This window comes from Apteryx rowi, unplaced genomic scaffold (assembly GCF_003343035.1).
Source record: "Apteryx rowi isolate R43461 unplaced genomic scaffold, aptRow1 scaffold_173, whole genome shotgun sequence".
Taxonomy (NCBI): Eukaryota; Metazoa; Chordata; class Aves; order Apterygiformes; family Apterygidae; genus Apteryx; species Apteryx rowi.
The window spans coordinates 653,965-679,393 of NW_020448008.1; the positions used below are offsets into that span (position 1 = coordinate 653,965).

The 25,429-nt window shown below is 44.2% G+C and overlaps 1 protein-coding gene across 5 annotated transcripts in view; it reads right to left on the minus strand.

The window, feature by feature from the left end:
• Positions 1 to 3,454: 3,454 nt before the first annotated feature.
• SUSD6 (sushi domain containing 6) overlaps positions 3,455 to 25,429 on the minus strand; it is an 86,418-nt gene continuing 64,443 nt past the window's right edge. For all 5 annotated transcript variants that reach the window (XM_026060949.1, XM_026060948.1, XM_026060947.1 and 2 more), the window contains 4 exons: positions 12,601 to 12,798; positions 9,429 to 9,567; positions 7,276 to 7,697; positions 3,455 to 5,458 (listed from right to left, as the gene is read on the minus strand). In XM_026060949.1, coding sequence (XP_025916734.1) covers positions 5,433 to 5,458; positions 7,276 to 7,697; positions 9,429 to 9,567; positions 12,601 to 12,798 — 785 coding nt within the window. In that variant the 3' untranslated portion in view covers positions 3,455 to 5,432. The remainder of the gene's footprint in view (positions 5,459 to 7,275; positions 7,698 to 9,428; positions 9,568 to 12,600; positions 12,799 to 25,429) is intronic.

Genomic DNA, 25,429 nt, shown 5'->3' on the forward strand with positions numbered 1-25,429 from the left:
CACTCTGGTGGGTGCATTTTTTTATTTATATATATATATATATATATATATATATATATATCTCCCCACATGTAACCTGCGGGAGGCCAAGTTCAGAAGCAGTGCTGGACTCGAGGCCCTGAAGAGAAGTGTGGGAAATTGCATGCTTCCTGTCCTGTGGAAGGGCAGGAGGAGGGGATGGATAATCAGGACAGTAACTCTTGGGTTGGTACGAATACAGTTCTGAAGTGTGGAAGAGGGCTTATTTCCAGTATAAAAATACTCCTTAAAATAAAGCCTGCTCTAAGAAGCCTCTCTGCACTTTCAAAGCCTTTTATACAGAATAAATGTTTTCTAATAAAGTTCCTCTGCAAACAAAGGCTTTCACATAGAACAAGTTGAATCTGCTGTTCCCTGGTAAGTACTGCAGGGGCTGGGCTGAGGCAGGATGTGGGATGTGTGTGGAAAACTGATGGGATTTGTTGCATTTATTTACAGGAACCAGAAAGTGAAATCGATTAGGTATCTGGATGGAGTAAAACGGCAGATTTTTTTTAAACAATTGCCATCAGAACAGTAAAACCAGGTTTGGCAAATATGCTCTAGAAAGGTCAGCAAGAAAATCTCAGTGTGTCCAACTAGTTGCATGTTACTTTTTTTTTTTTTTTTTTAAATACAGCAAGCCTGCTGGTGCCTGTTAGATTATCTAGACAAAGAACAGCTTCCTTACAGCTAGCCATGAATGCGTTGACTCTCATTAAACACAGAGGTATGTTGCAGGCTAATCGCAGCTCTTCCTCACTCCCCTCTTCTTGTGTTCCTTTTTCTGTACTGCAAATGACTTACCTTCCCAGATTATTTCCAATGGCTGAGGTTGCWGCTCTTCCCTCACCCCACTCCTCAATATTGACCCAAATCATCTACTCTGGGAGCATCTTATGTTCCCTCCCCTAGCAAGTGGAATATATTTAGTCCTCACATACCTGACTTCTATATGTGCTGAAATACCACATAAATGCACTAAGCTCTCTCCTTCCCAAATTCATGGAGTTTTAACTTAGTAACAACTCCACAGGCTCATATGCTGCAAAATGTCCCTCTTTCTGGCTTCATTTTTTACCACTTCTACACTTAATGATAGGGAGATACAAGCTATTTAAAAAAACAGAACACAAAACCATTTCTCTCACCAATGCTGCTGACCCCCTTCGAGGTGACAGGAGGCACTGACACAATCCAAGCTGGCTCATCATTTGATCTGAGCTTCATGATGCAGACCCTGACAGGAGACTGACCCACTTCCTCAGGGGTTACTTGCAGCTTCACTTTCTGGTTCTCTTAGACTGGTCCAGTTCTGTAATGCTTGGGTTGTAAACACTGCAGTAGGCTGTACTTTGTTTTAAAAACCCACATAACTCAAAGAAAGCAAGGAGGTTTTTCTATTGCACATAGTATTTTGTGAATTTCTGAAATGCCCTTTTAATTTTTTAACCTACTAGATTCTTAAACAAACCCATAAAAACAAAAAAACCCTTTAAAATAAGTGCTATTTTAAATTTTCCAATGTAATTAAATCATTTTAATGTTCTTCTTGAACATCTCAGAGTCCAGCAAGTATGACAGAACACGAGATGATTATGTTGGGAGTGTTAAATAAGAAAAAAATGCCTCCCTTTGAATTCTGTTGTCAGGCACAGGTGGGAAAAGAGGTAAGGAAGCTGTGGCCCCATCAGTAAGGAGAAAAAAAAAAAAAAACAAATCAAAAAAAACCCCACCACCCACTATGTTGCCTCTTACAAAGCTGAGTCCCTGCCACACATTGAGATCCGGGCTGCATCTACCTACAACTACTATCACAGAGGACACACTCTTTGCTTAGAGGTAATGAATGCTCCTGAGATAGAGCAGAGCTCATGACTGAGGGATCTTTAAGTCTCAGTCCTTGCTCCAGCAAATGAAGACAGGAGTGTGCAGTTTAGTTCGTCTTTCTGAATCTCTGCCCGAAGACTTCCCAATCCTTCAGCCTCCACAGAATTAAAACAAGCATGAGTGATTAACAATCATTTGATAATCAGTAAATAAGATGAGATCTTCTTCCCCCCCTTCCTTTAAAAACAACTATCAAGCAGAAAACTTGTCAGGTTCTTTCCCCAACCATTCTACCTTATTTTACAAGAAAATAAACTCCAAAGCTGAGGGCTTGGGAAAGAGGAGTGTGATAATCCAAAAGCTGTTTCTCCATGTTCTGGCTTGCACAGGTCCTAGAGGCGCATTTCCACATGGTGTTGTTGCTGCAGGGGACAAGGCTCTTCTGTGAGTGCCAGAGGAGAGCCAGCTGGGGTTACAGGCCAGCACAGCAGGGAGACCTGCAGAGAGGGCTTAAGACACAAGCAGCAAGCCAGCATGTTTTACCCTCTTAGCAAGCCAACAGATGTTGACCATTTAGGACTGATCACAAGGCCTATGCTTGTAGGTTTCCCTCCACCTACACTTTTTTTTTTTTTTTGGAAAACCATTTCCCACAATTTCTATAAATGAAACAAAAGTAAAACACATCCTCTTCTTTGCAGCTTCCTTCTCTTCCCCACCCAAATTGAAACTTTTCCTCCCAAACTGGTGGCTGATCACTTTACAATAGCAGAGAAAGGAGGCAGGGCCACTCAGTAGGTGCTCTTTGCTAGCTGAGCATGCGATCATCCAGGGCAAGGTCCAGCCCTGGGATCAGCTTCCAGCTTCATTAAGTGAACACTTCTTCCACCAACCCAGTGCTACACTGAGTTCAGGACTGTATCTTGCAGGAAGACAGAACGCACCTGGCTTCTGCACCTCTTTTGCTGGGGTAAGTCTGAGTAGACAGGACCTTAAACTATGTAAAGAGCAACTCCTCCTACTCTGTTTTCACTAGGAAGCAGGAAAAAGGTCACATCATCTTTCCTTCCCACCATACACTCACTTGCTCCCTCCACRTGCTTTGAGAAAACCAGTGAATGAGACACTGCTCAAGCTTAGATCATTTTTTAAGGCAGGAATTAAAAACTAAGAACATTCCAATACTGTTATTTTCTAAAATTTTAACAGCAGACAGGTAAATAACATTTGCCCTCTGCACTGCTTGAAGTTGAAACACTAAAGCCCTAGGTAAAATGACATTGCATTTTCATCATCTGAAACAAAAAACTGAACAAAAAACCCAAATTCAACCAAACTGGATTTATCAAATCCTTGTGTTAGCCTAAGATGATATGAGCAACAGGGAAGGAATTTTAAAATATTGTATTTTTAATTTAATAATGTCCCTCTAAAACAAAGATAGGGAAAATAGCACTCCTCCATCCACAGGCATGTGCTGTCCCAGCTGTCCTAAGAATTAACACTAATCAGAAACAGGAGCAGCAGGCAGACAGTTGGACACCATGGCCAATCCCTATTTCCAGGAACTGGATCAAAGCCACAGTCTTTTTTTTTTTTTTTTAAAGTGCCATGTCACTTTTACCAAGTGCTGTGATAGCCTGTTCCCAGAGCAACAAGGATGAGGACTGTGAGTATTGTAAAACAGAAGCCCTGTTCACCTGTACGCTACCACATGATGTGTAAGGCCATGACATTTTGCTCCTTCAACTCAGATGAAAATTTAGCAGCTTCTCACAGGGCAGCACTGTCTTGGTTGCCTCAAGGCAGTTTTGACAAGGTACACACATCTAAGAAGCCTAATCTTCTGTTGAAACCAGTTCCAAGGAACACTGTTTCCAGACCGCCCCACTGAACCTTGCAACTACCACAATGCTTTTTGCTTGGCTCACCCATCCCACATGAACTTGGTTTCCTGCAATAAAATCCTGTTAACAGCAACCAGGACACTGACCTGCCATAGATAACTGTGGGGTGAGGATGTATACATTTTGGGATTTTTTTTCTCTCTTAACAGAACTTCCTTAAAATAATCTGTAGTATTCTTGTTCTGGAATAAGTTGTGATGTCTTCTGGCACCACCGTCCAAATGTAGCCAACCTTCCTTCACAGTGACAGGCAACCATGCTGTATTTAGGAGAGACTTTACAAAGCCCTTTGATGCCCAGCCACAAGGAAGAACCCTTTCTGTGCAGGCCCACTGAAGCACATCAGGTTAAAACTGCAGACTCTGACAATATGAAGCTAGAAAGATGCACTAGCCATTTGGATGGAGTTACCCAGGATTCAAGTGCTCAGGTACCTAGTATGACTGGCAAGGTAATTTGGGATTGAACCAATGTGACCTGGCATTCACTACGCACGGGCATTTTTCTTCCAACAGTTTCAAACACAAGAACTACTACCAGATTACAACTGAAAAGCGTTACCTCTGCCTGAAGACCTGAGCAAGGGGAACCCAAGCAATAGCGCAGAACAGCCTTAATAATAGGAAAAGCTTTGTAAGACACACAACATATTCAGAAGAATAGGGGCCACAAATCAGGTTCCAGTCCTGATGCCTAAGTGAATGGGACTAACTCACAAYTAACACAGGCTTGGTTAACTGAAAGTCAGATCCTCCTGGCTTGCTTATAAATGTGCTAATTTCTCACCCTGCTGACCAGTGGCCACCATGGCTCTCCCACAATCTAACATCAGGAGCTGCTCCAGCATCAGACCAAAGCCAAAAGAGTTGTCTTGTCTGCAGCACAGTCACAGTCCCAGCTTCCAGCGTAGCTAAGTGGACTGCACTGGTAGTGAAGGAAGGAAAGAGGAGTGAGATTTTCAGGAGTGGACTCTTGTAGAGATGCAATTGCTCTGCTATACCAGAAGGTATTGAGAAGGGCAGAGGGCTTTCCCAAACATTTGATTTCTCTGCCTTCAGAGCTCTAGCAAATCTCAATGAATCATTATTGCACAACTAAGTTATCACACAGCCCATCTCATTCCAGGCACTTCTAGACATCACAAGTTGCCTTGTAACTGGACTCTCTCCCAAGCCCAGGTTCAGTCCCATTTGTCCTGCCCTATCAAAGAGGATGCTGGAAGAAGAGCCTATATAATATACATATGTATATATAAACTGTGTCTGCACCCAGTGAGCAAGCAGATTTAGCCCCTGCTCTCTGGACAGCAGAAGGGCTAGAGAGGCTGAGAAGCTGTGACAAGCCAGTGTGAGGAGGAGAAAGGCACAAGAAAGGAGCAGCTCTCCAGAGACTGCTGTCAAACATCTGGCTGCGGAAGAGGAGAGACGAGCTCAAATCCACTRTGTTCCTTGAGCCCCTGATGCAGATGGAATGGGGAAGCCAGCACTGCACCAACCCCACTGGTGCATCCTGGAGGCAACCTGGCGACATCCTTTGGATCTTCAGCTGAGGGGGACTCTGCTTGGAGGTATCCAGGGCACAGCTTGTGAGGACGGAGAAGGCTGCACAGAGTGCTTCTGTCCCAAGGGGAGGTGAAAAAGGGAGAAACCCAAGAAGGCTAGACAAATGCAGCAGGCCTCATGCTTCCTTCAGTAAAGGAATATCTGGATAGAGGAGGGAAAAAAAAAGTTAAACTTCATGCAATTCAACAGACATAAGAAAAACTACTGTTGAAAGCAAGACTGGCTCCCATGTCTTGCTAATCAGGCTACCGCAGCATGATAATGTAGTGTTCTTCCTCTCATCCTAACACAGTGAAAGGGACCTCTGGAGGGCTTTTGGTCCAACCTGCCCCTGTGAGCAGGACCATTGCCAGCTCCAGGCTTGAAATTCTTCAAGGACTGAGATTCTACCACCTCTCTTGGTGCCTCTTTGGTCCTGCACTACCCCCTAGCAGAATATATTTTTGTAATGTCCAATCTGAATCTGCCAAGTTGCAACTTGTGGCCATTGCTCCACGTTATATCATTTAGCATGACTGAGAAGAGTTTGGCTCCACTGACTTTTTAATTCCCTGCCAAGTAATTGTAGTCGGCTATTGGATTGYCCCTCAGCATTGTCTTTGCCAGATTAAAGCAGCCCAGCTCCCTCAGCCTCTACTCAGGTCCCTAATCATCTTGGCAGCCCTCTACCAAAGCCCCTCCATCTCCACGTCCCTCTAGAACTAGGGGTCCTACAACAACACACAGTATTCCCAGTGCATCCTCACCAGTGCTGTGTAGAGGAAGGGAGTAACTTCCCTAAAAAAAACATGATTTCCACCTTTGCCATGACCTCCCCAACCTTTTAGTTTCTCAAAACGTCCAAGACAAGAAGTTTCTTGCTGTGACAGGGATGATAGGGAACACGGTTCACACTTGCTCTCATCTAACTTGAAAAAATGCAACCTCCTGCACAGATGGAGGTCCAGTAGCTGCAGCTTCATCTTTGCACCAAAAGCACAAACCTCATTGTTCATGCCATAAGGGGCAATCTGCTCCTGTACAACAAGCATTAAGTCAATACAGGTTTCTGAACAGTGATAAAAGTGATGCAGTGCAGAAGCGACATCCTCCAATTTCTGCACTGCAGACATTTTTTGGTAATGCCCACTTTTGGATTCTTGTTTTACACACTTGATGTTTAACATCCATCTCAAGACATGCTGCTAGTTCTGCCCTTCAGTGAAAATCCTGTTTGATTGTTCTTACTGCAAGGGTTCAGAATGGCATTACTAAAGATGTAGGGCTTGACCCTACGGAAAGGAGAAGTTCTGCCCTGACACAGCAGGCTCCGCAAAAGCAACCTTAAGCTGCACCTTCACATCAGCTCTGGCATTGTAACGCCACTCCTTCAGGGCAGGACAGAGAAGTCAAAAGAGTGCAAGATGGACTGAGTGTTAAACAACAGACTTGCACCTCTGCCCTGTATGATCGGAAGTTCAAGCATAACCCTTTCAGGTCTTCTCATGTGCCAGGGTTGCAGCATTGTACACACTGTGGCAGAAAGCTGCTTATTAAAACAGACAAAAAGTGGAGAAGCCTAAACATCGCAAAGGGCTTGTATCCCAAGCATATCCTCCCAACTCTCACCCAACTATGACAGAGGCTCATTTCCACAAATGCAGCTGTATCTGCACTGTAATTCTGGAGGCTGGCATTTCTCTGCTTTGCTAAGACAACACAAGTGAGCAGAACTCCATCACGCTTTCCATACTGTCCTGGGTTCCCAATACTTCAGAAGAAGATATCAGGTCCTGCATGCACATCTAAGCTGTGTAACATCAAGCCATGGAGACTGGGATACCTCTTTTCAAATACCCCCCGGTGCTTGACATCATATGTACGGGCATTCTTTGCCATTTTCATCCTAGCTGGTCACACTGCGGAAGAACCAACTCTTACAAGTGTCTCATTTAGCACTCCTCACCCAGGTCACATACCGTCTGTGTATTCCTCAGAGGAAGTGAGTGATAAAAGGCTCTGTATGTCACTGCTTTCTGAGTCTTGGACCTCTTTGTGCATAGGTCTGCTACTAGACATGCCAGCTACCCAGGAAGAGGTAGCAGCCTGATGCACAAGAACAGTTTCAGAGCGCTGAGAGCCGCTGGCTTCACACAGTCCAGAGTGTCCTGGGGCTTCATCTTCTCTATCAAAACTATTGCAAGCCCCTTGGTCCTGCTGCTGCATCTCTCTGGCTCCATTCTGCCCAGCTCCCTCCGACAGCACGATCTGCACCCGGGAATCCGAGGGTGGAATGCAGTTTCCTGTGCTGCCATACACCGCTTCTTCGTAGGATGGCAAGGCCACCTGGACACCATCCACCATGATAGAGACCTGATCCCCAGACACACCTTGGTCTCGCCTCAAAGAAACAAAGGAAAAGAGTCACACTGAGCATTTTTATTTTTATTTATAAGAGATATATATACACACTGGGAACCCCAGTAACCACCCACCTCTGCCACAGCAGCACTCTAATGCTCAGCAATGGCTTATTTATGGGAGAACAGAAGAAGAAACCTGGGTGGTGTTTTACCAAGCTCTTATTATAAGCAAGCATGGCCTTGCAGGTCTGCTGTGAATTGCCATAAACACAAGCAAGGGGTGTAATTCAAGTGCCTGATGGATTCATCTGTAAGAGGTGATCTCTTACAGACAAAGAGCCATCTCACCTCACCTGCCTCCATAGCTAAATCTGACAATGATGATGACTCGGAGCTCTCTGGTGTCAGAGCATGCATATGAAGAGAACTCAGATAACCACTGCTTTCAGTTTGATACACTGCTATATTTTGCAACACCCAGCACTGCCTGTTCTGCCATCTTTGCCGCTGGGGAGATAACCTCTGGCAGAGGTAGGGCAGACAGCTCTTAAACTGTCCCACTGTGAATCACCCAGGCTCATGAGTCAGAGTCCTAAGATTGAGTTTTTCTTGTCCGTAATGGTTTAGACTTCTGCAGAAAAGGGCAGATTCCAGGATGCCACCTCTCAAGCCTCTGGGCTGCTGGACAGCCACACCTCCCCTCTTGTTTAAGGAGTACCAGTAGCTGGTTCAGAAGAGGGAGTCCACAGTGACATTGTTCACCTCAGATGGCAACAGTGTTACAGCCAGGTCCCTCCTCTCCTCCACAAACCCAGACCAGGAGGAATTTTTCCCCACAGCAGCGAACTATGGCAGATTTGCACATCTCATTAACAATACTGTAGGATCTGACAGACAGACTGGGAAAGATAAATAAAATAAATACCTGAACACTTTGGTAGGGATCATAACTTTTTACATTTGAGGCCAAGGAAAAAGAGAAGAAAATCACTCATTAAGTGAGATTAGAACGGCAACCGTAGCAGGGCATTGCAGACCACAATCCCAGACTACTGCTAGACCCTAGGGGAGAGGTGCCACTGAGGTGCACAATGCGGCAATGCTGGGCAGGATGTTCATGCACACAGGCGCTGTATGTCTGGGAAGTCAGAACAGAGGTTGTGTGGCCAGACCATCTGTGAAACCCAGAGAGCCTGCTTTGTAATTGGAAACACACAGAAACCGGAAACTCAAAGTGTCAGGTAAAAAGCAGATGTTATCATAGCCATGTAGCTCCGGGGTTTGTCAGGCCTGATGGCTTAAATGAGAGACAGGAACATTCTGCCTCCTCTTTCCCCTTTCTCATCCCTGAAAAGGGAACTGCACTGTCCTCAACCTCTCTCACCATCCTGTCTTTTATAATCTAAATGTAGATTCTATCCCAGTTGATGAAGCTTTTGGTCTGCTGACTACTACAAAAATGGCCTGTTACAGGAATCACCCCTTACCTCACTGACCTATGGGGCTGTCTGGACACAGGAAGATATGGTAACCAAAAGCAGAGTTTGGCTTACCATGATATGAGAACACATGATGGATCTCTGAGGAAGCCACAAAGCCCCACAAGGCAATAAAACTTGAAGAAAAACAGTGATAGTGATGAAAGCAGAAGGAGAGAAGCAAGGGGATAAATTGGTCCTGAATGAAGGCCTAAATCAAATACCTTACTGGGTGTCTGCTGCAAAGAAATAGGACACCTCTGAGCCCCTCCAAACCCCAGCTACACTCACCTGCTGTGATGGAATGACTTCAGCTTTGGTTGCAGCAAAACAAACAGCACAACTAAGAGAAGAATCAGGGCGACAGAGCTTGCTGTGGAGGCCACTATGGAGAGCGTGGGTACTCCAATTGTTGGGGGAGAGTCCTTTTCTACAAAGGAAGAGGAACAGAAGTTAGAAGGATCCACTCCCTTAAATCACTTCCATAGGGAAGGAGAAAGTCACACTGCCTGCTCTCAGGACTTATACTTGGGCGCATGTGTGAGGAGTCCAACTTTCCTATACAGTCAAGGCACAGAGGTAATCTCCTCCAGAGGACAGTTTGGAGCTTCATCTGACTCCTCTCCATCAGCTATAAAGAGAAACTACAACAGACAAAGCTTCTTTGGAAAAGCACAGAGGAAGCACAAAGAAAGGCAATACAACCAGGCCATGGGGGCTGACAGAGGGGAGAAGGTGATAAGGGTCACGCTATATATAGATCTTGCTGAGCAACAGCTAAAAAATGTCCTGATGTCATCAGTAAAGTACAATAAGCAGGGTATTTTAGGCCAAACAATAGGAAAGGTTCCATATAACGTGTTTTCTTGGCTAATGGAACAGTCTTGCAAAGGAAGGGGTGGAAATCACCTGGCTTGGTGTATTTAAGATGTAACAAGCATTCAGTTCTCTATCACACAAACACATATCCCAGGGAACAGAGAGGGAAGGCAAGATGTTGTTTCAGGATGCCAAGTTTCCAGTGCCAGATACACATGCCCTGCCTACATTACTCTCTCCTACCCTTCCTCTGTAGTCTGCTATCCCTCAGCTGTGTGGTGCGACTGTGCCAGAACCCATCTGGCTTTTAAAGGTCCCTGCAGGACAGGAATAAATTGGGAGTGGAGAGAGAACAGCATGGAGCTTGTATCACTGAGCACTGCGTATCATGTCTAGGATGCTACTCTAGTCCTTTCACCTCACTAGAGCACAAAATTGCCTGTATATGTATGGTCTCTGTCCCAGTTTATGTCTTTGGTAGAGATCTCTCTACACCTCACACCCCCATCAGCAAATACTAGTGTTTCATATTCAGGACGTTTCCATGCATGAACTCCTTAATTCCTTTTTGCTACATTCATTGCATCCTTCAGGAGCGCAGTTCGCAAACCGCAGTGGGATGCAGGGCACACCTGCAGGTGGGGATGAAGGGAAGAAGGGCATACAAATGGAAGAGAAGAAAACCAGAGGACCACTGCTTTTAAGCCTGCAGCCAGAAATCTGCATGCAAAATAGGTGTCTTAACAGCTTGCATTTTCTGCATCTTGCTTTGCAGTTAAACCTGTTGGGCTGCCTGTCTTGTCCTTGTTTTCCTGAAAATTTTCAGAAGTAGCCAGACCCCTCCCCAGGAAAGACAGTCTAGTACATTTTTCCCCTATGGCAAATAAGGCTGAGTAAAGATTCCCATTTTCAAAATAATCCAGGGCACTTTGAGTAGACTAACAGGGAATAGGGTAGGCAAAAAGGGCACTCCATTTTCAGAGTCAATATGCAATGCTGTAAAGCAGCTCACCATGTGGGGTACACACCAGCACACTCACCAACTCAGCTTCCAGCGAGATGCTTACTAGCTGATACAAGAAACACTCAAAGGCTACAGGACTGACAGGGACAGAGCTATACAAAACATCTCTGACACCTTCTAGGGATTTAATTTACTCTGTATGGAGTAGGTGAGGGTCTTAATCATTACCAATAACTGTAAGACCTACTCTCTTTCCCTCTCTAGACTCCCTCCTCCTTCCTTTCCCCTATAAAAGAGACCTAGTAGTTAAACCTCAGCTGCCTCTGACCTTCATCAGTTGCTTCAAAGCCTGTACTGTGAAAGCAATTAGCTCACTCAGCAGTAGCTTTTGCACTTTTTAGCCACATTTTTGAGGCCCCATGTTTTTGATGGGGCCACTGTCTCTCAGGATGCTAGAGGAAAGCTGCTTGCCACAACACAATCCCTTCAGCCCTGATGTGGACTAAGTGCTGCTGTGCAGAAATGCCATCCAGGGAGCACTACTTGCCATAGTGCAGTTTTCTTCTGCAAGCAAGCAAGGGGGAGGGGGATCACTGCAGAGAGGATGCTTATGCTGAATTTGAAAAGCCTCTTCAGGATCCAACTGCTTCCAGGTAAATTCCCAGTTCCCTTCCCTATGCATCTGCCCATAGGAGGAGCTATTAGAATAGCCATGACAGGGAAACTGAGAAGACAGTGTCTTTGGAGCAGGACAGGATGTTCCAGTGATCACAGATCTGCAGTTAGCTCCAAAAAGGGCTTGAGGAGGGTTCTTTTCTGTTTCCTTCTGATTAAGATAACATATTTTGCGTTTTGGTTTACAAGACTTAATCCCAGCATGCACATCTTGCTGACTCAGGATGACTGAGCAGATAGACTATACCAGCAGGTCAAACCGAAAGACAGGAGGTCTCTCCTTATCCAGTACACATGCTTTTAAAACCAGAAGAGCCATGGGTAATTAAGAGCTGTATGCCGAACATTTTTCCCCTCAAATTTTTACTTTCTTGTCCTGATAAGAGGGATTCCTGTTCAGCTGGGAGACACCCACAAAACAAAAGCTGTCCACTCATTTAGAAAGAAGCAGAAATCATTTGTCAGCAACATCCTTTTCTGCCGGTCCACTGAAAAGCAGACCCAGAGCTCTGTGTCACAGCAGACCAACAGTTTATTAACCTGTTTGCAAGGAAGGAGAAAAGCTCCATATACTACTCACACCTGCACATATCAACAAAAGGGTACATGATTGAGGGTACTGTCCAAGCCCACCAGAAGCAAAAATGGACAGCATGGAAAATGCTTGAGTTAGGGCCTCCCCCATCTCTGAAGCCAGAGCTGCCAAAAGGAAAGGATCCAAAAAATCGTAAGTTGCCTCCATTGTACTCCTTTCCATGGGTTGTCTTCCTGCACAAAGGGAAATGGGTTTACATCCGACAGGCTGTTATAGAAGAGACATTTTTAATAAAGACCACTGTGATTGTGAGCTGCATTTATTAAACTGCTGGAGCAAAGGGGTACAGGGCAACAGAGGTAGCCTGTCTGGTCTACCTCAGCATAATACTGACTCAGTGTTTATGGAGAATCTGAAAAGCAGAGGTAAGGGCAATTCTGACAGTCCCACTGGCGTCACTGAGTACTCACCTGGGCTGAGTCTGCAGCTAACCTCCATGGCTGGGTTCCACTGTCCATTCTTACAGGTCAGGTATTTATAATCTCCCTTCAGCATGTAGCCTTCAACACACAGATACTCTATGACACTGCCTGAAGTTAGAGGGTCATTGCAGGGACTAGGGTGGCATTTATAGCCTCCATTCTCAGGCTGTGGTGGTTGTGGACAATCTGGAAAAAAGGAGAAAGTAACACGGATGATGTCTCAGAGGAAGATGTCTGTTGCACAACTGCTGTTTTGAAGAGACAGCACATAGCTAGACTTCCACCTACCAACAGCTACTAAATTGAGAAGAAACTACCATAAACAAGATTGTTACACAACGGAGAAGGTTGCTCAGTTTCATCTCTGATGCATCTTTTGTGATGCTTGTTATCCCAGTAGCACAGTCTGGACAACAGGTATCAAAGTGGTTATATTTTGGAACATGCAAGTCTGTTACAACAGGGATTCTGCACAAAAGAGGCCCAGAAAATCCTTATAGTGCTATCTTTTCCCCACAGCTGTTTTGCTAGAGACTGGGGGTAGTCTACCAGTTCTTGATTAGCCTTCCAGGTCCAATACAGAAAAAGGGTGGGACCTTCTCCTACTGGAATGAAGAATGCAAACGCCCCAATGTATCATGGGTGCAATGCCAAGGTACAGAACTGCCCCATAAGGTACCCTAGAAACCCATAAGATCACTGATTTTTAGCTATTTTACACAGATATTCCACAACAGTATGGGAAACAGCTTTGCTGCAGTACAATCAAGTATTCTGGCCTTTCTATTTTAAAAAGGAATTAGCTATGTTAAAAAGACATTCCCAAAATCCCCTTTGTTTTTCTATGTGAAGTCTGAAGTGCTGAAGGCCTTATTTACATTCCTTCTTGCATCTTCCCTATCCTGACAAATGAACACAGTATACCAATTCATCTAGTCAACATCTTCAGCAGGGACTTGGTGTTGCAATACCCACCTTAAAGAATCTTGCAAATAGTTCAACTAGGGGTTCAGTTTTTTCTTTTTTTTTTCCTGACATAATTGATGGCAACGTTTTTAATATAGCTACATTTTTCTGATACAGTTATTTTTTAACTTTCTTTAGGAGAAGGTCGTCTTTAGGAGAACAAGGCAGACCTGTCCTTGAAACACTTAGCCAGGTTACAGGGAAGTCAGAGAAATTTCTTACAGAACATTCAAAAGCCATTCAATTAAAAACAACAAACCACGAATGAGGAAACTGCACTGAAACCAGCATATTTGTATTGCTTAAAATTTTGTCTCCTCTGGCAGCTAATGGTGACTCTGCAGAATAGCCCTACTGATATGCACCCCACTGGTGCCACATACCTACCTGACTGAAAGATGGAGAAATCTAGACTTTTCACTTTAAGCCAGATCAGCTTCTTAAACATAACAAGAAAATATGGCAAAGTTCTCTCCACAGAGACTTTAGGGCATGGAAGACAAACCAACCAACCAACCCACCCTATTAAATCACAGCAGGGTCACCCAGGTCCTTTCTTTTATCTTTGGAGCACCTGTTCCCAGGCTCTGCTTGTGTCCCATTTACTGTGGGACAAACAGTGAGAAACCCAATTGGGCAAAGTTCAGTTAACTGGATTTTGTACAGGACCTAAGAATAGGAACACTTAAGACTCACTACACTAAATTGCTACATTGCTGCAGAGCAAGCAACCCTTGAACCTAATCATGTGTGAATGCATGCTAGGTAGAGCCTTCTAAACACCAGCACACTCCAAGACAAAATACCAACACCCTATGGTACAAGTTCTGCCAACTTTATAACTGCAATTCAATTTACTTCTTGAGAGAAAAGGTTAACAATGGTCAAAGCATCAACCCTTCAAGACCACTTTGTTCTCAAAGACATTCAGTCTAAATAGGGTTAAGAGGAAACCACTGTCCTGTCCCTCATGAGCATTAACTGCTGCCTTTGCTGGGTTCCTTTGTTTTTTCCTTTCTGAAATCATTTACAATTTTGTAACACAGGTTTAACCCTTTACCTTATGAGGCTAAAACTTGCTTTCATTTTAAGCCTGTCCAACACTTAAGATCAGCTGAAGCGACAGACTCATGACACTTTTTACATTTAGGCGCATAGACAAACGCCTTGCTGCATCTGCAGCCCAGGAAAGAGATGTTTCTTACTAAACTGCAAGGACCAGGTTGAGTGTTGGAAATATTCTCAGCATTTTAGCAAATATTCCTCTAGGCAATGGTAGAAGCTGTGGGAAAAAAACTCCCATTGTCACAGGACCTGCTGAAACTCAGGAGCGGTCGGGACAACTCCCCCACATCTTCTGTACTGCAGGAGGCATCTGGAATCACTTAGTAGCCATTTGAGCAGTTGCTCCCAGACCCCTCAACACACTACACTACTCCAACAGGAATTTTCCCACACTTGCACACAAGCTTCCAATTTCCAGAGGAGCCCAATCAGGCTGGCTCCTCTGTATTTAAGGTCTTCATTAGTCAGAGAAGATTTAGAGACATGGCTCACAGGGCCTTGTTTCAGCAGACTCAGCCCTTTGGGCACCATAGAGGGTCATGCTCAGAACAATATCCTCTGACAAGGTCCCTAATTGAAGCTTTAGCTGACAGGGTCAACTACTATTCAAATGGACTGCTGAGAACTGACCAGCTCAGCCTGACCCCTGATGTGGGGAGCATGGTATTTCTAACCAGCTTTCACAGAGTCCCTCTGCTAACTAATCATAGCTAACAGAGCTCCCTCTGTTCCCCATTCTTCTGCACTGTACCCACGCATGGCTTTTGCATCAGACGCCCTTTTGGGCAGGGCAGCAGCTCCTTGTTCTGTTCCGTTCTATTGTAAAGCACCACCTACACCAATGAGGATTCTGAGTTATGTACAAAAATCAACAAGCAAACAAAAAACAAACACTCATTTCCACTGCTGTAGAGCTCTCAAAGACTTGGAAATATCATCACATAAGTTACCTACAGAACCCTCATTTGTCCTCCTGGTGCAAATGCTCTAGGACAAGATCCACAGCTACCCAACTGCAGATGGGTTTCTTTCTCACCTCTACAGACACAGCACAAAAGGAGAGAAAGCAGCTGCTAAGTACCTGTGTTCAGTAAGTTGTCCCTGGCTTATCCTCTTTATGCATAGAAGAAATTGCAGAGTTAGTCACCTACTCATTTGTTTGGGGTTTTTACTTTTTTTCCTCTTTAGGGCATTTGTCACTACAGCATCTAAGAGCCTCACAGACATTAAAAAAGGTCACTACCACTGTGGTAGAAGAACACTTTTTATGTGTTGGAGAAACAGATAAGGAGGAGACAGATCAGGGAAACAGAACCTTAACCCCCTCCCCACACTCAACCTGACTGAGCATCTCTGGGCAACCCCAGCTCCCCTGGAAGACCACCAAAACTGTCTTTGCAAGGCAGCCTCTTACACCCCTGATCAGGGGAACTGAGCTTCTCAGGGCCTGCAGCTTTGGAGAAGGCTACTAGACAGTGCTGATGGCTTTAAAGATTGCTGGAGATGCCATGGGCAAGGTCTGGGTGGGGTGACAAGAGATAAGATGGGGACCAGGGATGCCTGAAAATTTGAGGAAGTCAGACACCTCTGCTCCCTCCTCTACCAGCTCCCTTTCCCTTGCATCTTCCCAAGGCCTGCCTGTCACTAGCAGCTCAGCACCTCTGCAAACTGGGGCCTAGCCTACTGTAACACAGGCACTCAGAAAGCTTGGAACAGGCAACTGAGCTTTCCACTGAAGTGACCTCTTCCTAAATTTTCCCTAGCTTTTACATGCTCTATCTATTAAGGGTTCTTTCAACAGCCTCTGTATGTGTGGCCTAAACTAAGGCTTTCAAACAGGAAGAGAGAGAGAGAGAAAAAAAGTCCAATTCTGTACAACCCTTCCTTTCACAAAACATGCACAAAAGCTTATGCCCCAAGTCTTCAGCACTGCTGTACCCATGGCAGTACAGAAGCAGGAGCAGCAGACTGTTTACCACTTTGACAGAAAACCTGCTGACATGCAAGGGGCGAAAGAGGCTGGGTGCCAACTGCTGCCAGACCCTGTCCTTGACAGCCATCTCCTGGCTATGCTTTATAGCTAGAGGATGTAGATATATGGGAATAGCTGCCTGCAGGAACTGTTTTTTTTTTTAGCACTTCAGAGTGTAGCTGGGTCATGGATGTTCAGTACTGGGTTTGGGAACAGGCAGCTAGCACCTGCAGCCTCATGCAGCCCTTCTGCCAGCTCATGCTTCCTGAACAGGTTGGTTGTTTCTGACCTTTAGTGGTGTTTGTGCGCTGCCCTGTGGCCGAACGTCAGGTTAGAGTGTTGCTGTTCGGATATTACTCTGACACACTGCCAGTGCTTTTCTACAGCACATGCGCTAAACAATAGAAGTGGAGGATTTTTCAGCATTTCAGCCGCAAAGAAATCTGAGCGGATTTCAAGGGACACAGCAGAACACTTCTGCAGCCCTGGGATTTACTCCTTGCAAGTTTCAAAGGCCTGTGGCACCCAGTGGATATAGCCATGCTTCTCAAAAGGTTGCATTCTTTTCATCAAAAAGTGTCTTACAACTTAGGTACAGAGACCACAACCATCCGTCCCCTTCCTGATAGAGTCAGCCTAGATTCTCAATGGCATTTGATTATATTTGAAATACTAAGAAACATGCAGGAATTCCTGCAACTTCTTCCTCAAAACACATGTTCTTGAAAGTATCCCAGAGCTCATGAGACATCTGAAAGCAAACTTTCATGCCGGGCAATGAAAAGAAATAGAGCCAAGAAACAGAAGTTATCAGCTTCCAAGAAGGTTACTGACATCCTAGGTTTGCAAAGCTGTTCCCAGCATCTTGATTCATCATGCTTTAAGGATGCACAGAAACAGTGGTTTTTGAACATTGCAGCCTTGTGCGCAAGGGGGTCAGAGGTCTATTCCCAAAGGCCCAGTTTCTAAGAGGTACTGAAGTTTCTGACATCTCCCGAGAGAGCTGGTTCTCTGCCAACATACACTGCTGGAAAACAGGAAGGAGATAACTGATGAGAAATCTAAACATTTTGAGCATTGCTGAACTCTGTTCAGAAGTAAAGAAACTGCCATTTCCAGATTGACAGGCAAAAATAAAATTATGTACTGGAGTTTCTGCAAATGCCACTCCAAAATACTAGGCATTTAGTATACTGTCAAAGTGCAAGACAATTTTTTTTATTAAAAAAAAGAAGAAAATTAAGCCAGCATGCACCTCCATCCAGTTTCCTTTCAAGTCATCAGTAAGCACAGTTTTCTGTGTCTAGGTCACACATCAGAAAACTTTGTCCACCTTCAAAGAAGATTAACTGCTCTTACATTCTTTGAGTAATTGTTAGCAACTTGACAGTAAGCAGCATAACACTAAAAAACCTCTCTTATAACCACAAGTAGTGTCATCACACTAGTACCATCATGGTCTTCCGTTCTCTCTTACATGGCTCTGCTAGTCCCCACTTGCTTTCTCTTCTACCAAACTTGCAAACAGCCATGAGGGACTGAAACATGGCTTATTTCGGAGATAAAAGACACCACTGGCCAAATTGATTAACTTAATTACCAAAGGATGCGATGGATCTTCCATGTCTCAACTGAGCTGAAGCTGAGCTATGGTCCTGAACTCTGACCTGATACAGAGCTACAAAGCTTTTTTTAACAAAATGTAAAAACATACACAAAACCAAACCATGGTCACAAAAGATACCATAGATGGAAGAAAATCTTGTGTGAGGACAGAAGGGTGAGGGTTTTATGTGCCTCAAACCTGAAACACAGAAGATACACAATTAAGCCTTGATCTCTGTAAGTGATAGTCTTCACAAGTGACAGCAGGACAATTCTCTGCTGAGGCAAGGAACAAGTGCAATATAATTCATTTACACATACAATGAAAGAATAAAACATACTTAAACCTAACTGAATAACAAAACTTAGTATTAGCAGCTTGTCACAGGATTATAAAAGCTCATCAGCACTCAACTTCTTTGCACCCTCTCAATATTGTATAAGAGGTGATAAAGGCACCTCATTAAAATCTTGGATGCTTTGCTCTGCATGTTTCTCTTTTCAAGGAGTAAGAATATCAGTTCCTACCAAGGGTCTTCTACCCCTCTCCCTGCACCAAGCACCTGAACCGTTTTTCAGTCACTCCTCTACTTTGCTGGGCTGGGTAGTCTGACTACATAGAGCTGATGAAAACTGTTCTTTCTTTTTTTTTCCTGATACAAAAATTCACAGCTATTAATAATCATCTGCTAGAGTCCATAACTGTAGGCTTGTAGCTATGGGAAAATAAACCATTGTGTTGCTCCCCTTATGTGGGTGGACAGATGGGGATAACATTGCTTAACAAAGGAAAGTTTTGGACTGAACATACAATAACATTTCTTATACTTCCCCACAGCAAGGCACAAAGGCTGCTAAAGCTAGGATAGAAATAGTTTTGACAAATTAGAGTTGCTGTTCATGTGAGTCAGGCTCAAATCCCATTGACTTTAAGAGGAAGCTGGACTGAACCACAGGTAAATTCCTGACTAACTGCACAAGTGCTCTAGCATGTTTGATTATCCTCATCAGAGCAGTGTCAAAGGAAGCTTATATGTCAGCTCTGAAGCATTTTTAAAGAAATTTGGGGAAATGAGGTGACTTCTGCAACATGGTACATCTCCAGTAAGAAGCTCCTGCTGTGGTGGCTGGGGGAGGGCTGCCAAATCTTTGGGTTCATGTGCCTCAGTTACCCACCACCTCAGCACCAACAATCCTGGAGCCTCAGTGTCCCTGCTACCAGGGGGCAGAAGACAACTCTTTAGTTGGATCCCCTGAACATGTGCCCTGTTTGGATGTGTTAACACCTCCTGGCCTTTCAGATATACCACAACTTTTGTGGGATATGAGGACTTGGAAGTGGAAGATCCTAAGCCCTGTTATTCCTTCTTCTCATCTACAAGATTTACTATTTAACTAATGTTGTCAAGACTCGCAGAGGAAAAACATCCTGAAAACAAAACCAATCCTCCTGATCAAACAAGATGAATCTTCCCCTGGATAGGCTGGTTAAACCCGTCACGTTTGTCTCAAGCCTGTGCCAGCGTGTACAGTCTAGCAAGCAAACATCTTTGTGAAGGAGAACAGGGAAGCACCCAGTCAAAATTGTCTCTGTACTAGAGGACACATGACTTGCTTCCTGCTGGGATTAGTTCTCTTGGAAGCCTCCTCCTACCTTTCTTGTGCTGTCTTGACTCTCCTACAACAGGATTTTCACAGAGTAGCTTAAAAAAGGTTGTCATCCCTTGAAGTATAGCGTTTTATCTCTTTTGATATCATCTGACACACAGAAGGGTTTCCTCTTAGTCTCAGTCACTGCCCTTTGCCCATTTACTCTCTTTAAAGTTTCTTCCCCAGCATATTCTGCAGTGGCAAGGAGCATCTGTACAAGTGTCTGGTTCTGTGAAACACAGCCACTTTCATTTTCTCAGCTAGGACTTGCCACTAGCAATGAAAACATAGCACATCTAGAAAGGCACACAAAAAAAAMCCAAAGCAAAAAAAAACAAAACAAACCCCACACAAACCACAAGCCAGGGAGATCTCCCAATTACCTGTCCCTGCAACGGAGGCCTCTGATTTTCAACTTGGATAATTCATGCGTTTGTATCACTTCAGTAAGACAGAGGGAACTGCAAAACCATTACTGACCTCTGGCAAGGGTCTTCAAAAGCCACCAAGTCTAAGGCACTCTTGAGAGTATTTCTCCTTCTCTGCTCTATTCTTCCCCTGGGTCCTGTCACAGCTAAACTGGTAGGTTGAAACATCAGCTACATCCGAAGTCTTCTGCAGAGACTCTGCATTTTTCAGCATCTCAGATCTGAGGTTCAGATCTAATTAACGCAGCCAGGTTCATTGCATCCCTCCAGTTAGTCCCCTAAATTGGCTTGCAGCATGCTAGCTGGGTTTKGGGGGGGGTTGTCTTTTTAAATTAAAATATTTGTTTGTAAATTCACACACAAGCCTTCATCTTTTTACACAGTGCTTTTTACAACAAAACTGTGATGGCCTGACACAGTCAGCCCAACACAGCCAGCCAAAGGGCTAGAAGCGCAAGCCAGAGACCAGCAATAATGCTCATTTCAGCTTCTAGAAGGTCTGGCAATTCTAACAGTGCTGTCCGTGGCTCCTAGTCAGGAGCAACACTCCAAACATTAGTTTCGCCTTAGGAAGTGACTGAATGAATTTGCTAGCAAGAGTGCAAGATGTATTTGCTAATAGGAGAAGAGGCGTTGTTTTCTCACCTTTGCAGAGTTTCAATTACTGCCAGCAGGGCACTACATGACCTCTCCACTAATCTCCTGGTTGTTTAGTAAGCCAATAAGGAAACAATTTACCCCTCCCTTAGCCCGCTTCTTGGATCTATTTATTGGATATACTCACAACCTGTCTCTGGTACTCAGAGAAGCATAAATGTGACCCAACCAGCTAATAGTGTCACCACTGTCCTCAGCCACAGCAGCAGGGTAACCTAGCAGAGTTGCCACCTCACTTAGCAGCTTCTTGAGCAACAAAGGCTACACATCAGCCTTCCAGAGTTTGCAGACAGACTACAGTGCCTCAGCTTACACCTAACAGAACACTAAGTTTTCATGCAAGTCAGAATCTCTTTTCCAGTTTTTAAATTTAGCTTTTTCTCCTACAGAAATGGCTATTTCAAACCCTCCCATATTTGCTAGGGACAGATCCCTATGTAGTATATGATGAACCCACTATGTAGCTACCAAGGCAAAAACTAGAAAAGTGACACTAAAACTAAATGAATGCACACAATGTCATTTTCAGCAGTGACAGCTATTTTATAAAACCTTCCTAGCTAGCAAATAGGAAAATCACTGTCCAGGTTAGCTCCTTTTCTCACATGAACTTCACTCCCTATCTGCTGAAGAGTCTGAGCTATCAGTGGTTTGCTGACTTGAGAAGAAAAAGATATATATATATATCCCTGTTTGATTTCAAGGGCATACAGCTATCTATAAGACTCCTCTAACCAAAGCCTCACACTGGAGGAATGGACTGAGGGGGAAGGCCAGCACTCCGCAGTCACTGTGTGACTGCACTGTGTGACACTGCAGAAACAAAAAACATCCAAGAGCTCCTCTTTGGTTCAGGATTTTTCCTCTTAAAACAGGGCTGTCAGTCACACACACACCTCCTCCTGCCTGAGGCAGGACCGGTGTTTTGTTTCAGGACTCTTCTGCAGAGAGGGAGATGATGGGGGAAGAGGGCCAGCTTCGCTTTCAGTGAGAAATCAAGGCAGGCAATATCGTTGTTTTTCTCTTCCCTTGTGTGCACGTACCGCCTATAAACAGCAGAAGACAAGCTTTTGAAATCCCCTCCCTCAGCAGCACTTTGGCTTTGAGCAAGAAGCAAGTCCGTATCATTTCATACCCACTTTATACTAGCTATGTTGAATAAACACCATGTTTCACCAAAGCAAAACCACTTCCCAGGCAGCTGGTCTGCTGAGAAAAAGTACCTAAATAGGCTCTGATCACAGTATTGCCTCTTCCCCACCCACACCTTCCTTCCTGTTGAGAAAGCAATGTCAAGGGCATGCTTTAGGAAGGCACAAAATGGTAGATGCAAAAGCAGTCATCTCCACCCACATGCTCCAGCTAGTCACTGAGTGCTAGCCCCATTTTTAAGTGCTAAATATCTTCAGGTTTTCCAGTCAGTGAGGTTTGCCTGGATGCACTTGAAAGCTTTCAGCACAGCAGCTTCCCACTATGCCTCCTCTCCTCGTCCGAGTCTTTGGATTAATACCAATACTAGGCTAGGAAATGGCTCATCAAGTATTCCAAAGACAAACATCATTGCTTGTAACAGCAGGTGTGTGTGGAACAAAGAGCCATGCTTTAGACTAGACTTTCCCTTGGCTGGCTGGCTCCAAGAAGCACAGCAACAACCTGTCCTGTGGTTGCACTTTTGGGAATTGTATTCAAGATTCTGTCCTCTCCTCACATTCAGCATTTTGGGGACATTTTGAGGCCCATGCAGTTAAGTGGAGACAGGTGTCTCCTGCAGTCATTAGAAAGCCTGCTCCCTAGAGAACAAGCAGGTCTTCCAAATGGAGGTGAAGTGTATTCTGCTCAGCAACTCCTTCCCTCAACAAAGCATTAAAGCACCTGGAAAGACAGACAATATATAGTCTACTCCCCTTTCAGGTAACTCAATGTTTTTGATTATTGCCCACAAGTGTGTTAACCCGCATGTTTTAACTATCCAAATACAGTAGCTGCAGATGCAATGTCTGAAGAGAGACCCAAACTGAAGCTATTCTCTGCCAGCTGGAAATAGTTGCCAACTCTGAGTGTTCCTAGCTGGAGACAACATTCACACCATAACAGATTATCAGATGCCCATATTTTCCACTGGTCTATAGTTTTTGGCATGGAAAGGGAGAAGAGATGGGGACTAGAATAAGGACAAGAGAAACTGAGCCTCCTCCTCTTCGGCACTCTGGCTCTCTCCAGCACATRAGCAGATGGGTCATTTCCCAGAGGGACAAACCCAAGACAGCAGCTGCTGCTAGGGCCCAGTCACAACAGCTGGGACTAAAGAACCTCTTTATATTTTACTTATAGGAGGCAAAAGTCAATAAGAGGCTTCTATTGCGAGTGCACACATTTCTAGTCGACCCTGCCCCTTAAATATTTTAAGCCTTTCTAAAAACATACTGCAAAACATAACTCTCTTTTGGGCTCAGTGTATTGAGCAGAGGCCAAAGTCCACTGAAAAAGAAGCTCTCTGTCTTTACTGGCTCCAGATGCTGCTTACTCTGCAATTGATGATAGAATTTCAAACCGAGTAGGACTGGGACCTTTATTGGGAAATTACAGTTTCCATAGCAAGGACAGTCTGAAGAGGAGGCTTATTTTTCTTAATGTTGTAATGTGTCTAAAAGAGAAGAAACCAAAGCAAAGAGATTCATATATATAATCATATAGCTGTGCATTTATATAATTAGCCACAAGTACTTACACTGCGTACAGTAAGAGGCACCCCTCACACAGCCATCCCATACATGCCAAAGCTCCCCCCCCCTTTTTTTTGTTGGGGGGGGGAGGAAGGGAAGAAATAAAAGACACTAATTGCAGCCTTTCACCAATGCAGTTACCATCTGGTAAATCAAGAGACACACGGAGCTGAATTATCTTAATTAACATGTTACAACAGTATTAAAAAAAAATCTGTATGCTTATTAACACTCAGCCATGATTAACCAAGCATGGAGGAAGCCGGCTAGTGCCACATTAATTATGGGTCTTGTCTTCCTTCCCATTAGAAATATAATTTTTTCCAGTGGCTTATCTCTCTCCTGAAAATAAAACCATTGGCATCAAATCTTGCTCTTAGATGCAAGTTCTATTTACGTTCTACAAGAGTCAAAATGTTTAAGCTTAAGCTGTATGCAGCTGATACTGATACTTCTAGAGCACTAGGGACTGCCTCACTTAAAATGTATTTTTCCATGCTTGCCCCTTAGAAAGCTTTACTTCAGCTAGACAACTCCCTTCCTCATTAAAATTTTAGCAGAAAAATTAAATTATTTTATGCCTTTCAACTTCCATTCCCCCCCCAAAACTGGGATAGAGAGACTGTTGTGTGCTGGGCAGCAAAGAAACTAAGGCACAAAATCCAGGGCTGACAGAAAAACCATATTTGCAAAAGGAAGGTCTCTAGGGTGGAAAATGGCAACCGACACACAACTGCACTCCAGCAGCAACACTAACTGCATCTGCTTTTACAGACAGGAACTACTCATTACTATTGTATTATCTGACCATTGTAGACCCACCTGCAATGTGCTCCCCTCTGATATGGTCCCAGATGACTTGGGCTGACGAGCTCCAAGGCTAACACTGCCAAGTTTTTCAGACTTGGCTTTGTGGTCTGTTTGCATGAGGCCCACTACAACGGGACTCTCGTCCAGACCGGGCATTCTGGACATCAGGATAACATCGAGTCATAAGATAAAAACCTGAAACTTTTAAACAAAGACGGGATTGATAAATCCATTCCAGAAACATTAATGAGAAGGGGGAAACAAACAGGAAACAACTACAGAAGTGCTTTTAAGATCTTCTGATAAAGCAGTAAATTTGATGGACAAAAGCAACACCATTACTGATGCACGTGGACGCTCACACAGCTTGCTCAGGTCCAGCAAGCATCAAGACCTGTTGACCAGTACTTTCCAGTGTCCTGTACTGCCAAGACAGTTTAAAATTATTTGCATCTGGGCTGTACTGGGATCCAGTGGTGCAGCTAATCCAGAGCACTCTTTTAATACAGAAACCTACACTCTCCCCAGCATATACTATGGAGCTTTCCAAGTGGCATGTTTCATTTTCATTTGTTTTCCAAGGCCACCTCCAGTCTCCATGTGCCTTCTTCCAAACACCCTATAATTACTTCCACATGTTAGCAGAAGGAAATTAAGTGCTTTAACAACACTTTATATTATATAATCTGCAGGATCCAGTATCCTGCTTTTGAAACCCAAACCCTCACACTGTCATAAGTAGCACCCTGGCAGTTTTGACTAAGAGGGTCCCCCTAAGAAATTTCCATGGTATTAAGTTTCAAATTCCGATTAATGGTAAATAGTCCAAAAAATGTTTACCACACTGGGCAGAAGCAGCTAACACTCATCAGGAGCCTCCTTTCCTCTCACTGACAGCTCATTCAATACATTCTAAATCTTACTTTATATCACAGCAAGGA